General features: G+C 41.1%; 1 protein-coding gene across 3 annotated transcripts; it reads right to left on the bottom strand.

Annotated features, from left to right (window-relative positions):
• Positions 1 to 1,496: 1,496 nt before the first annotated feature.
• LOC137593953 (cytochrome P450 2F2-like) lies at positions 1,497 to 14,604 on the bottom strand. 3 transcript variants are annotated; one of them, XM_068313089.1, is made up of 11 exons: positions 14,443 to 14,604; positions 13,336 to 13,498; positions 8,821 to 8,985; positions 6,710 to 6,870; positions 6,371 to 6,439; positions 5,695 to 5,799; positions 5,461 to 5,599; positions 3,110 to 3,195; positions 2,890 to 2,991; positions 2,071 to 2,212; positions 1,497 to 1,987 (listed from the first exon to the last, which is right to left on the bottom strand). In XM_068313089.1, exons 1-11 carry the CDS (start codon positions 14,602 to 14,604, stop codon positions 1,794 to 1,796), a joined length of 1,488 nt encoding a protein of 495 aa, XP_068169190.1. In that variant the 3' UTR covers positions 1,497 to 1,793. The 3 variants fall into 3 exon arrangements, 2 of the variants coding, with proteins under 2 accessions (XP_068169190.1, XP_068169191.1); XM_068313090.1 differs by having other exon boundaries at positions 14,363 to 14,503; XR_011035197.1 differs by having other exon boundaries at positions 1,847 to 1,987; positions 2,886 to 2,991.
• Positions 14,605 to 14,885: the final 281 nt, after the last annotated feature.

The raw sequence follows: 14,885 nt of genomic DNA, 5'->3' as shown, positions 1-14,885 counted from the left end.
GTTAAAGTAACAGCCCTAAAGAAAATACAAATTTTACCAAAATGTTAAAGACTGGTAGTCATTTAAAAAAAAAAATTTTAGAAATAAAGAAAGATGAAATACAGGGTTGTTTTTTTTATTTTGCTTTTAACTCAATAGTTTTCTTTCCCTTTAATTCATATTTTCTCCTGAGGACACTGAACCAAGGTGACAGAACCTTCACACACATTTAGTAATATCTGTACTAATATCTGTAGTTATATCTGTAGTAATATCTGTAGTAATATCTGTAGTAATACCTGTAGTAATATATGTAGCAATAGCTGTAGTAATATCTGTAGTAATACCTGTAGTAATATCTGTCGTAATACCTGTACTAATATCTGTAGTAATATCTGTAGTAATATCTGTAGTAATACCTGTAGTAATATCTGTAGTAATACCTGTAGTAATATCTGTAGTAATATCTGTAGTAATATCTGTAGTAATATCTGTAGTAATATCTGTAGTAATATCTGTAGTAATATCTGTAGTAATATCTGTAGTAATATCTGTAGTAATAGCTGTAGTAATATCTGTAGTAATATATGTAGTAATATCTGTAGTAATATCTGTCTGTTTTTCTTCATTAACTTCTGATTGTTTTTTGTGCTAGAAAACACTCGTTGTCTCTTGCTTTCTGTCCAACTTTTACATCTCTTTCTGAGGCATGGTGATAATCAATCAATCAATCAACCTTTATGACCCTTATTATTGTATTAACTTTTTTGAGCTGAATGACTTAGGCACTGTCTGGTCTGTCCTCAGAGTGGTGGATCCTCGGCAATCGGTGACCTCTGTGTGCTTCATCGGCTGGTGGTGACTCACTCTACTGGATGGATCGGCATGCCTTTGTTATACATTTATTGTTACTGTTATTGTTACTGTTATTATTATTGTGTTGTTAATCTGTACATGCGGTATCTATTGCTTCGTCTGTCCACTCCTGGAAGAGGGGTCCCTCCTCTGCAGCCTTCCTGAGGTTTCTCCCATCCTTTTTTTCCCCTGTTAAAAGGGTTTTGGGGGGAGTTGTTCCTTATCCGATGCGAGGGTCGCACTGCTTGCAGTGCACAAAGGTCAGAGGGATATCGTCCATGTGCAGATTGTAAAGCCCTTTGAGACATTGTTTGTGAATCTGGGCTATATAAAAATAAATAAACTTGAAACTTGAACTTAAACTTATTTGTATTGCCCTTAATCACATCAGCAGACATTTCTCGTGACAAGAAACTCGCACAAGATCAAAACATAATGGTGATTTCAGGGTTCAAAATTTAAGTGGAGAAATGGACAAACTGAATATTTGAGATGCACGCTGTCTGACGATCGTGTCAAAAAATGTGCGTCAAAGACAGAAGAACGCATGCAAACGGGAACACTGCCTGTATCATTCATCTACAGCCCATGGTTAGGGCTTTTTTTCTGTGGAAAAATGTGTGATAAGAAGCAAATGTAAATGAAGAACGGAACTCTCTAAATGCATATTACAATTTATAGGTTTATTTAGATTTGTAAAAACAGATTCTTTCATAATTTATGCACATAAATTCCAACTGTCAGCACATTTATAAAAATGACAGCATTAAAACCAGACATGATGGATCACCACAGCGCTGTTGGTGGAAGCTCTCCCTGGGTGTGTCCCTGCCATTGGGCGCAAAGTTTGATACATATACAAATATTGATCAACGCACTTTTAACCAAGACGGGTTTTATATTGAAATGTTGCATTTGGTTGAATGGTTTACGAAGTTGATTAAAGTTATGGGATAATTTCATTCGTAGGATCTTTCTCTGAGTATGACCTTCATGCGATAAGGTTTTGGGGTCTGGATGCTTCCAAATAAATGAGTAAAGTCTGGTTCTCCTGCATCTTCTGGCCAGATGAACTTAAACCTCCTCAACAGGGTCACCACAGTGAGGAAGACCTCCATACGAGCCAGATTCTCTCCAATGCATGTACGGTGGCCTGTGAGGTAAAATAACAACATGTTTACTGTAACTTACACGTCTGCAGTTGAATGTCTCAATGTAATTATCACTTCTACTCACCAATAGAGAACGGCAAGAAGGCCTCTGGCTTCACAAACTCTCCCTTGTCATTGAGAAAGTTTTCAGGGTTGAATTCATGGGGATATTTCCACTCTCCCTCCTCATTCAGTGCTGAAGATAGATTTGGAATGACCGTGGTTCCCTTCAGAACAAAAAAACAAAAAATAGAAGATGTCATTAGACAGAAACTAAATTCTGAATCTCACGCCCCTGTGAGATGCTTTATTTGTCACCATTATAGTATAATGTCATGGAATGGGTTTCCTGCACTTCACCCACCAACAAGAAGACGTGGACAATAGAGCATATAGGGCTCAAGCTGGGGTTAAGGATAGATCAGCAGACTGGGGTAGATAGGTACTGTATTTATTACTCAACTAAATACAAACTTTTAATTACGTATAACATTCCAGTATTTTCTGCACTACAAGGCACAACTTAATTTTCTCGAAATCCGACAGTGCGTCTTATAGTTCAGTGCGCTTTATAGTGCGGAAAATACTGTAGGTTATCTATATTCTATATATTTAGAAAGATCTTTGTACTAAAGTATCTTAATTTGGAAAACCAAAAAAAAAAATTAGTTTTCTCTTTTTCCTTTTCCATGTATATTTCATGTGCACATCAATCAGATTCTTCATTTTTGCGTGTGCTTCTTTCTTGTATTATTATTATTATTTCAAAAATTTGGTGCATGTTACTTTTTAAGATAATCTGCATTTTTTCATATTTTTTGAAATTGAGCATCTTTCAAAGAAACTTTCTTGACTCTATATCGACAGTATATATTTTTTAAAAATCTAGTTATTACACACCTACCCTGGGAATGGAGTATCCCATTAACTCTGTGTCTTCAGTGACCATGTGGAAAAGACTGAGAGGAGCGATGTTTCCCACCCGATGGATCTCATGGACGACAGCCTACATGGCAGAGAGTTGTTTGAGAAACACTGTAACCTATCATATGTGTAAGATCGTAGTCCATTCAATTTAGAAGGAAAACACAACACAACTATGAATAAAACGGTCTTCTTGCTACCTGAACATAAGGCATCTGGTCTCTGTCCTCAAAACTGGCTTGATCCTTCCCGTCCAGAACTTTGTCTATTTCCTCCTGACAACGTTCTGAAGAGCAGAGAAGGCAGGGAAAGAAGTAGTGATGAAGTGAATAAGAGATTAAAATTAGGCTGTATTATATGTTCCACAAGACAGCAGATTGAACTGAAAAGTATGACACTACTATAAATGTAACTCGCGGGAACCCGTGGAAATTCCACGATAAAACAATAACATCAGACTTTATACCAAACATATAAAACAAATGTGTTGGTTTATAAACCAAACGCACCAACGTAGTCTAAAATCAACGAGGTGACGTAACGACTTTGTGTCGGCCAATCATGGATGGCGCTGGGCGGGCATTGTGAAGCCGTAGATAAATGCTAGCAGGCTAACTGGAGAAAGAAAGCTAACTACTGGTGAGACTGGGAGAGGAGCTAATGCTAAAGGAGCTAACGCTAAAGGAAAAGGCTCCTGTCCAAAGAGCAGGTGTTCAAGAAATGTTAGAGAAGTGATGGTTCTGTTAGTGACTACATGAACACAACTGTATGGAGTTACTAAAGAGCGTTCTGTCAGCCCCCAGGAGCATTGTGGGTACTACATGGACTGTCCCATTCCAAACAGAAACCATAGCTGGACAGACTGTTGGTGCTAGCAGCTAGTTTCACTCACTAATGGTTGTTTTGTGTGTGGTTCTGTTTGGACCCTCTGCTCTGAACATGAACATTGTTAACAGTTCTGACTCTAGATGGTGTTACCTGGAGTCCATCACAGGTGTTTCTGCTCCTGACATAGCAGACGCCTGACGCCATATTGTTCACCTGATTCCTTCTGGCAGATGCGCCGTGATTGGTTGGCCGCTTGATAGACAGGTAGTGGGCGGAGTTGGTGAAGGTGGACAGCGTGAGACTTTCAAGTGAGCTTATTCAAATAAATAGGTGGGGAGATAGCTGTGTCCCTGAATTACTTTATTATTCAATTAGTTGCCATGTCTGTGCATAAATGAGATGATGGCTTCAAATTGGCTCTAATAGGAATACATCTGTGCCCAAATGAGACAATAAGAAATTCTGGAGTTTGTGTCCAGTCGGAAAGCAAATGAATAGTAAAACCATTCTGTAAATGTGAATATTTACAGCCATTCTGGGCCTCAGGGACTGTAATGAGCATCAAGCAAACATTAGCATACTAACATGCTTACACACACTAAAATGTAGTGCAGTGGTTATTGCTGTTGCCTCTCTTTTTGTCAGATCTCTTTAATACACGCAGCATTTTGGAGTGTTCTCTGACAACAGTAAGATCACCTCAGCTTCTGTATATGTTTAGACCCATCCAAGCAACAGGTTTAGTTAACAACATCCAGATGTTACACCAACTAAAACCCTTGGTGAGGTTATCAATCAGGACCTACAATTTGATCTTAGAGTCACTGACCTGTCCTCCAGATCAGGCTGTAATAAACACCGTGACTGTTTTCCACAGACACACTGTCTCCCAGAAATCTAATACAGTAATCCCTCACACATTCGCACATCAACGCTTGTGACTTCACCTCATCGTGGATTTTTGGTAGGTAGTCACATGATACCATATGCGCATTCTATTCGGCTGCCGGCATCCGAAAATTGCGCTGCGTTCCGTAATAAACCAGTAATGTGTCCAGGTCATACACCACCTCCCAGTCTTGATGAAGGGGTAGGTACACAAAGATTTTGCATAAAGAACAACCTACTGAATTAATGACCTTTTTTAAAAATGCACAGTCAGTGCATATTTCTATCTGTGTGATTTTGTTCCAATGTAGGGAGTACAGCCGGGGTGTAGCTCAGGGGTAGAGTGTGTGCTTTGTATGCTGCCCCAGGTTCAATCCTAGGCATCTACTGCCCTACAGGGGCACAAGCCAGTGGCAACTAAAGGCTGGTCCCAAACTTGGATAAATGCAGAGGGTTGTGGCAGGAAGGGCATCCAGTGTAAAAAACTTTGGCAAACAAACATAAACGTTGATCTAAAATGGAAAAAGGGTGACATACTGCTATGACCCTTAATGTAAGTTTTATAGGTTTGACAGTGAAAAGTAACCAAAAAATAGATTTTCAAGTAAATTCCAGGTACTAGACTAGAAATAAAATATTTGTACTTTGGTAATAATGTCAACACAACAAAGCCATAGGTTCTCAAGGTGTTTCACTCAATCAGCCTTATGAAAGGGCTGGGAGAAAAATAACTGAAAATCCAGGTCTTCAGGATATATTTTGGACTGGTTGTGAACCTGGTTTACCGGCTGATATCCCTACAACCACGTCTCTGCCATGACTAGATAATACAAACCTTGTATCTCTGGGTAAGCTGTTAAGTAGAAAAAGCCAAACTGCATTGTGCTTGCAGTTGTGTCAGTCCCAGCAAAGTGAAGATCCAAAGCAGATGCACGCAGCTGCTCTTCAGAAAATGATGAGCCATCCTGTCCTCTCTTTGGTGGTCAGTAAGAGAGAGAAAAAGTGAGTTACCATCAGCAACATCTTATCAACTGCTCTGAACAGAAGTCATTTTAACAGAAAGACATACCTTGTCCAGTTCATCCAAGTAGCAGTCTATAAAATTCCGTGGTTTACCAGGAACTCTGGTCTTTTTGTTCTCAAGATATTCCTCCAAATGTCGTTTATGTGCAGACTGGGAAGAGAAAAGGTTTTTCAAAGTATTCTTCAATAAAAAAATAATCTAAAATGGCATATGACCCAACCCTCCCCATTAAAACCTCATGCTCATTGGCATATGGCATATCCTCCATTGCTTTAGTGAGACTTGCTACTGAGCTTTTTGGTAATGTTTACTTTTTTATACATACAGTATGTCATGTCTTTGTAGAGTTTGTATGTTCTCCTGTGCCTACATGGGTTCTCTCCAGGTTCTTTGGTTTCTTAGTTCTTCAGTAATGCATAATTACTGCATTGTAGGAAATGTAGTTTTTGGTCATAGCACACCATTTATGCTCTTGCGGGCCACATTTGCCCTCTGGGCCTTGAGTTTGACATACGTGGTGTAGAGTCTCCTGATTGAACTGACATTGTCAGCCTCAACATGCATGCTACCAATTAACCAAAGTTAGCATGCCACCACGAATAAATCATGTTCCAGGGTTTTTCCTTCACCTAGTCATCAACTGAAGCCTTGAGTAATCACAGCTGTAATGTTAAACATAAATGATTGTTTGCCAGTCATAAAAAAAATAAATCAATCATACCTCAAACAACTTAGAACATCTCTGGAAGGGCAATGGCAGGTATTTTACCACAGCAAAAGCATCATAGATCTGTGAAGGAGAGTTTTTATGAACATGTGTACATGTACTAGTAACATTGGAAACATAACGTCGTCCTTACATTGTAAGGTTGTTAATGTAAACATACATTGTCATTGAATACCTGACATTATATTCCATTTGCTATAGTTGCTCAACATTTAGGTTTAATGAACAGTCATTGATTATCTTCTTGAGGTGTAAATTTCCATGTTAAATTAGCTTTTTATCTTGAAAGTCATTAATTAATTAGTAATTAGTTCCATCAAAAATGAGACTCACCAGACCCCAGCGACCATTTATGGCTGTCGATGTCTCATGAAAGAAATTAATAAATAAGTTAATGGACTCATCCTCATAGTCAAACCGCTTAGAAAGCAGAACTTGGCACATGATGTTGCTGGTTGCTTTGTGGAACAACAGGTGAGGATTCACAGGTTTACCTTTAAAAAATGAAAATGACATTCAGTCATTTTCATTGAGATAAGAGCTTAATGTGTTCCGTTACTGAACTCGAGATTTCCAACAAATTTTCCCCATTAAACGTAACAAAAATAATTTAAATCTATTCAGCTGTGGAAATAAGCCCCAGTTACAAAAAAAAAAAAGATCAATTTTTGTCAACCAAAAATTATCTAAATTACAGAGTGAGGCAGGTCCACTCCACCATTGAGGGCCTGAAGACAAGGGCTGACCAGCTCTCCATCAAACTCAGGCAAAGACATAAGTTTCAAAACGTCCTGTCTCAGACAAACAAAAATACAAGGACAGAAGAGCTCAGCTGGAGACAGAAACCACTGAGTACAACTACAGATAATGCACAGGACGGATGGGTGAGGAATCTATTAGACAGAGAACTCATCCAACCAGAGAAGGACGTCCTCACCAAAGGATTGAACTTCGCCATCTCTACACAGCACGTACCGGTTGTGGACCTCATTACTGCTACAGAATTAGAATCCTTTCAACTTTTCCCTTCAGGGGTCTCCACAGCCAATCAGTGTCCTCCATCTAACCCTGTCTTCTCATCCTCTTCTCTCACACCAACTACCTTCATGTCCTCTTTCACTACATCCATAAACCTCCTCTTTGGTCTTCCTCTAGGCCTCCTGCCTGGCAGTTCAGAACTCAGCATCCTTCTACCAATGTATTCCCTATCTCTCCTCTGGACATGTCCAAACCATCTCAGTCTGGCCTCTCTGACTTTATCTCCAGAACCTCTAACATGTGCTGTCCCTCTGATGTACTCATTCCTGATCCTATCCATCCTGGTCACTCCCAGAGAGAACCTCAGCATCTTCATCTCTGCTACCTCCAGCTCTGTCTCCTGTCTTTTCTTCAGTGACACTGTCTCTAGACCAAACAACATCGCTGGTCTCACCACAGTTTTGTACACCTTTCCTTTCATTTTAGCTGAAACTCTTCTATCACACATCACACCTGACACTTTCCTCCACCCGTTCCATCCTGCCTGGACACGCTTCTTCACCTCTTTTCCACACTCTCCATTGCTCTGGACTGTTGACCCTAAGTACTTCAAATCCTCCACCTTCTTGATCTCTTCTCCCTGTAACCTCACTCTTCCACTTGGGTTCCTCTCATTCACACACATGTACTCTGTCTTACTGCGGCTAACCTTCATTCCTCTCCTTTCCAGGACAAACCTCCACCTCTCTAGCTTCTCCTCCACCTGTTCCCTGCTCTCACTGCAGATCACAATGTCATCTGCAAACATCATAGTCCATGGAAATTCCTGTCTGACCTCGTCTGTCAGCCTGTCCATCACCATAGCAACAAGAAGGGGCTCAGAGCTGATCCCTGATGCAGTCCCACCTCCACCTTGAACTCCTCTCTCACACCTTCAATGAATGACGTATTTTAATATTTTTTCATATATAAGGTGCGCTGGATTATAAGGTGCACTGTTGGTTTTCAAGAAAATTAAAGCTTTTAGGTGCGTCTTATAGTGCGGAAAATAAAATTAATTATATATGTTATATAAACAAGGACGAAGTATGAAAATACACACAAAATGCACTAGAACACACGAGCTATGTCTTTACTTGGCGAAGGGGAACAAGATGAGGTCTCAACTGATGTTGTATCCAATTTCCAACTAGGTGTGGCATCCCGACGCACGGTTCCTATCTCACATTTTCGCTCATATGTTCAACTCAAATATGGACCATGCGACAGCTCCTATCTCAAAAAGCTCATGTTGAGCAGCTCGTATCTCAAGGTACTACTAAATAGGCGAATGAAAAAGAATAATTTGAATACTGTATAATGGGAAAAGAATGAAAAAATAACAATAATGGATTCTTTGCCTCACTAGTTTTCATTGTAATATAATGGATAAAAGATCATGTTGGTATAATGTTTGTGTGATGTACCATTACTCTGCTCCAGTGTCCTTATGAGGTACTGTAGCTCTGTCAGGATTCTCTGCTCCATGGGGTATTTCCCCAAACCAAAGTTCTTCAGGGTCATCAGACCAAAGCGTCGATGCTCTTTCCAGCCAGACGTATAATCTGACAGAATCATCCCAGGAGCATGAGCTGCATGAATACATTTAAGTTAGAGCTAAAAGGGAAATGTGCATTTACTTTCAACTATGTTGCTAATACAAATTCCAATTTCTCAGACAGTTTTTATTTATATCCATGTATTTAGTGATGAGTTTAGTGATTTCTTCAACTCGTAAAAGTAATGATAAGGTAGTTGTACTGCACAATACTGCTCATACTTGAATTTATTTCTATATTCTTCTTACATTACCTATACTTGCATTTATTTGACAGTTTTTAGATTCCTGTTTGGGGTTGCTGTTGTTTTTTATTGTTCTTCAGCTTAGTAGCAAGGAGGCTGGCGGACTTCCTCTCCAATATTAAGTACACAGACGCTTAGGTGCAAAAGGGAGGGATTGCCGAAGTACCAGGGTGTCTATAACACACTGGAGTGGTGACCCAGCTCATCTGGCAAGCCCGGGAGAGCAAGGGAGACCTCACAGTTCTGTGGTTAGACCTATGCAATGCCTATGGCTCCATTTCACACAAGCTGGTCCAGACTACCATGACCAAATACCATGTACAGCACCACTTTGCAGAACTCATGCTGGATTATTATGACCAGTTCAGGATAAGAGTCACAGCAGGGGAAGTAACATCAGAGTGGCACCGGTTGGAGGTTGGGATAATCACAGGCTGACCCATCTCTGTAACCTTTTTTGCCCTGGCGATGAATATGATTGTGTAGTCGGCGGAGCCACAGTGCAGAGGCCCACGAACCCAATCAGGCATGCGCCAACCTCCAATCAGGGCTTTCATGGATGACCTGACAGTCACCACGGAGTCATTGCCAGGGTGCAGATGGATCCTCCCAGAGCTGGAAAGGGTCATCCGTTGGGCTCAGATAGGATTCAAACTAGCCAAGTCCAGGCAACTGGTGATGAAGAGGGGCAAGGTCACGGACTGGTTCAACATTGAAGGGTAAATCATAGCATCACTCTCAGAAAAGCCTATGTAGAACTTAGGCAAGGTCTTTGACAGTAGTCTCAAAGTCTCTACAAAGTGCAGTCAAACTGCCAGGACTGGACAGCTGGCTGAGAGCAGTGGACAGATCTGGCCTCCCAGGCAAGTTTAAGGCATGGATATACCAGCATGGTATCTTACTAAGGATATTCTGGCCACTGCTTGTCTATGAGGTCTCCATCTCCACTGTGGAGACCTTGGAGACGAATGTCAGCACCTGTCTCAGAAGATGGTTGGGGTTGCCCAGGAGCCTCAGTAACATAGCTCTCTGTGGGAACACCACAAAGCTCCGGTTGCCCTTGAAGTCTCTGGAGGAGTTCAAGGTGACTAGGACTAGACAGTTGCTGCTGTACCGAGACTCGAAGGACCTAAAGGTGGACCAGGCAGGAGTCGTGGTGAAGACCGGGAGGAAGTAGAGTAGCCAGTCGGCTGTGCTGGATGCAAGACTGCACCAGAGAGATCTGGTGGGAGTAGTGGCCCATGGCAGAGCTGGTGTAGGGATGTTCCCAAGACCACCTCAACACAGGGAGTGCAAAGGAGAAGGAAAAGTGAAGGCAAATACAGGAGGAAGTCAGGACTACAGTGGATGAAGGGAGAATAAGCAGAGCAGCAGGGGGCCTGGACCAGATGGAAGCACACCATGGACCGGAAAGTCACCTGGACGGACCTAACATCAAATTGGCTTCGTAATCCAAGCAGTCTATGATGTCCTACCTAGCCCAGCCAACCTATTCACCCGGGGGAAGGTAGAGATCCCGAACTGCCAGCTGTGCTCAGGGAAAGGAACGCTGGAGCACGTCCTTAGCTCCTGCCCAATAGCACTCGGCCAGGGCTGGTACACCTAGCGCCACAATGAGGTGCTCAATGCTGATTGCTGAAGCAATAAGCAGGGGAATCAGCAGCTGTAGCCAGGTGTGCAAAGCCAACAGCACCATCACTTTTGTCAAGGCAGGAGTTTTGCCGAAGGCAGGTGGCAAGAAGGCACCAGTAGGGATCCTGGCAACTGCCCAAGATTGGCAGCTCTCAGTAGACTTAGAGAGGCAGCTACGGTTCCCCCACCACGTCGTCAGCACCACTCTGAGGCCTGACATCCTTCTGGTCTCAGAGAGTACTAAGAACATTGTAATTATGGAGCTGACGGTGCCATGTGAGGACCGCTTGGGGGAGGACCCAAGAGGACCAAGTATAAACATCTGGTCATAGAGTGTCGTCAACAGGGCTGGAAGGCAAATGTATGCTTATCGAAGTTGGCAGCAGGGGATTTGTGGGGCGCTCACTCCACAAGGCCCTAAGCGCGTTGGGTATTACGGGAACAGAAAGGAGCAGAGCCTTCAGGAACGTCTCCGAGGCAGCAGAGAGAACCTCGAGTTGGAGGATCCGGAGAGGAAAACCATGGGGGAAAGTGAATGCCACCTTAAGAAAAGCCACAGCTTGATCAAGCGTGGCTGAGTCGCCTGGGTGAGGGTGTATAATCTTGCAAGAGCCGAAACACCCTAGGAACCCAGGATACATTACTGATGATGTGTACAGGTTGCGTCAGAAGATGTATTTAAGAATGAATCTTGCTCTTCTGCTTTAACAAGCAATTTTCCCCAGTTCTTTTTTTACTGACTACTGCTGTCATTATTATCATTTATTTAGTTGAAGTTTTCTCCTGCAAGAGAAATACGACCATATTTTTTATTGTGGTTGAACGGGAAAACGTGATCTATTTTATTAAACTGAGTTCCCTGGGAAGACAGAGGTGTCACCATAAGAAAGCCAGGTAAGCAGAAATAGAAGCAGGTAGAAGCAGCGCAGTGAGGTTGGACTACAGGACTGAGACCTGTGGACGAACATGTCTCTGCAAGTATAATGAGCTAGTGAATGGAGAAGGTATGCTACCTGCGGTGCTGTTAGTTAAGGGTGAGCAAGTTAGTTGCTTCAGTTGGCTAATAGCCTTCAGTATGTGATTACATCCCGCAAAGTGATGATGTATTGTAATTAGTCCACCAAATATCTTCACAACTGGCCAAATATCTTCACAACTGGCAGCAAAGGGGATGATGACCTTGACCTTGAGAAAAGTAGGTCAAGGTCAAAGACCAACTTTTGTATATTTTTTTGCACATACAGTATCTCAGGAACTGGATAAGATAGAAAGATGAAACAAAAGGTGTTATATTATGTTATATTCAGGGGGGCAAGGGGATGAAAATTAGATCACAACCTTGACCTTGAAAAACTAGGTCAAGGTAAAATGTTGAATTCAGGGGTGTTGCAGTCTGACTGCATTTGTAACTATTAGGTCCATGGCTCATCACATTAACAGGGCAAACCACGTCTGTCTGTTAATTCAATGCATTGAATGTTGTAACGTGGTGTCAAATCGGAGGGGAGGTGATTCCAGGATGCTCGTTAGTAATGCTGACAAATTAATTTACTTTCAAAAGTAAGTCTATATAAGTGTAACTAGCTTCATTAATTTAAGAGCAGCTGTTGTAAACTGGTAATTTTTTTTTTGCTTTTTCTTGTACAGATGCTCACAAAACGTACTTATGGAAAAGGATCTGAATACTATGTTCCCTCTGCCACCACCAGATGATGCCATACATTTCAAATGTACATGTTCTCACATTTGTTATGTGGAGTACTCATTGGTAACTCTGTGTTTAAAACTCCCTTCCATATTCTTTATTTTGCCAACAATGTATGGTAGAATTTATTTTGTTGGTAAGGGAATTTGTCTGGCATCGTCATTCATGCTGCATGAGGTCAAGTCATGAATGACTTACTGGTAACGATAGAGATTTCAGATTCCCTCCCTGCTTGTTTTCTGAGTTCTTTTCCTCTCTGTAGGACATACATTTGCAGCTCTGAAAGAAAGCGACACAGTGTGACTCTAATTTTGGGTCGAAGTGACTATTATTACCCTGAACGTCTTTATGGGTAACCATTTTGTAGCACAATGACTTTACTTTTTGGATTTTGTTGCAATCCACAATACTGTAATGATTTCTAACAAGTATCTAGGTCACCAGCAGCCAACAGTGTTGAGAAACGCCTGTTGCAGGATCCACCCAGGAAATGATGAGGCAACTTAGACTGTGGTATTATGAGAATAGGGTTAAATATTTAATCTAACACCAGCGTTTGATTAGTCATGAAAGACCGTTTCAAATCAAAGCAGGTCAGTCGCTGTGTTGACTTAAGCCAGCTGCCCTCTCAAAGTTCAAAATCAACCTTTGAGTGTAACCTGGTGGACTCCATGTCATACATGTTTTTACTTCATACCTGTACATATAGACAAGATGATGGATATATTTAATGGTGTATGGCATGTATTGAAAGCTGGAAATCTATCTACAAAATTATAAATGAGAAGTGGTTGTTCTGTACCTTTCATTTGTACAATACGATTAAAAAACTGGTCTTGTGGTCTGCCAGCAAATGCAGCAGCTTTATTAACAAAAGCTTCTTTTAATGCCTGCAGCCCATTGATGACAATGGCAGGCCTGGGGCCGATGAAGAAGCTGTAGACGTTACCATAGCGTTTGGTCAGCTGGGGACAGAAACACAAGTTTAACTGCAGCACTGGTGTTATATCATCAAAATCAACTCCTGAAATCAATTATTAACTCCATCAGGGAGAGATAAATTCACCCTTGTCCATGTTTGTTAGCAGCCTGAGATAAAAGGTGGTGGAAACAGTTCTACAAAAATTGGTGGAAGGATGAGCATTGTTCAGGAAAGAATGCCGTGCATTTTGGTGTTAATCTATTTTTTAAAAAAACAGGCATTCATTTATTCCCTAAGTTATTTATCACATATCAACATTTTCCATAAATGTATAACAGCTACTGAATCAATTCACTAAAAAAATGTACGAGTGAAACAAGCTGGAGCAGGAACTCTACTCTGTTCCATTCCAGTTAACAAGTTATTATCGGTACAGGGAATAGCAATATAGTGACCTTATTTATAAGCCTTTATTGACTTATGTCATTTTACTTACTATGGGTTTCAATGCTGTGAAATAATTGATAACAAAATAAGGCAATCAAAAGTACTATCAACTAAAGAGTAGTATCTCAAAAAGCAAATACTGCAGTGTTTGAAACAAGAGCTGTTGATTAAAATGTGAATAAATTCTATGTTTGAACCCTCACAAATATAATAAGCTGGCCTTGCTTATTGAAGACAAAGATAACCCAAAATGTTTCATTGTTTTTCTTATAATCCCTTGGCTAAAGCAAAAATTATTGATCATGTAAACTCAGACACACACAGGTATAATGACAAGCAAACACACAGATGCAAAAGTGACCAAATACCAAATGCCACTAATTTCCCTTTGGGGATTAATCAAGTATATAACATAAAAATGAAAAATAAAAATGCCTGCACCCGTGTGTAGAATTTTTACCATTTAAACAATGCTCCCCTGGACAAATACCACAATATCATAAATTCAGTAAACTTGAAGGTTCTCCTGTTGTACTTCACCCGCTCCAGATCTGTAAGGGGGTCCTCCAGATTGAGCTCCAGCAGGTTTCCAAAGAAGGGGATGGTTTGGGGTCCTGGAGGGAAGTTTTTGGACCTGCGGTTGTGACCGAGGAGCACCAGAAGCAGAACAGCCACCACCAGTAGCACCACAGATGCAAACATGATGAAGGAAATTGTGACTGATGGATTTGGACTTTTGTTAATACGTCTGTTTCAGAAACACACCCTTCACATGGTCATGTGATACAGCTATTGCACCATCTGCATTACTTTTTATCCACTAATTTGACTTGCAACCAGATAAGAAATAAAAAGATTCACTCAAACGTGCTCTTGTCTTGACACACGTCATACCTCACACAGAGACACAGAATTCATTTGAATAAAGATCAATCTATATTTTCTGAGCTGCCACTTTTTGTAAACAATTGAGACCAATTTGT

Source organism: Antennarius striatus, chromosome 4 (assembly GCF_040054535.1).
Source record: "Antennarius striatus isolate MH-2024 chromosome 4, ASM4005453v1, whole genome shotgun sequence".
Taxonomy (NCBI): Eukaryota; Metazoa; Chordata; class Actinopteri; order Lophiiformes; family Antennariidae; genus Antennarius; species Antennarius striatus.
This window is presented reverse-complemented; position numbering and strand designations above follow the sequence as displayed.

Excerpts from the sequence above, each read along its gene's own strand:
- LOC137593953 (XM_068313089.1), bottom strand. The coding sequence starts at position 14,604 with ATGTTTGCATCTGTGGTGCTACTGGTGGTGGCTGTTCTGCTTCTGGTG. Across the intron at positions 6,871-8,820 it reads GACACTGGAGCAGAGTAATG|GTAAACCTGTGAATCCTCAC; the intron begins GTACATCACACA and ends CATTTTTTAAAG. Across the intron at positions 2,213-2,889 it reads TGGGATACTCCATTCCCAGG|GGAACCACGGTCATTCCAAA; the intron begins GTAGGTGTGTAA and ends TTTGTTCTGAAG.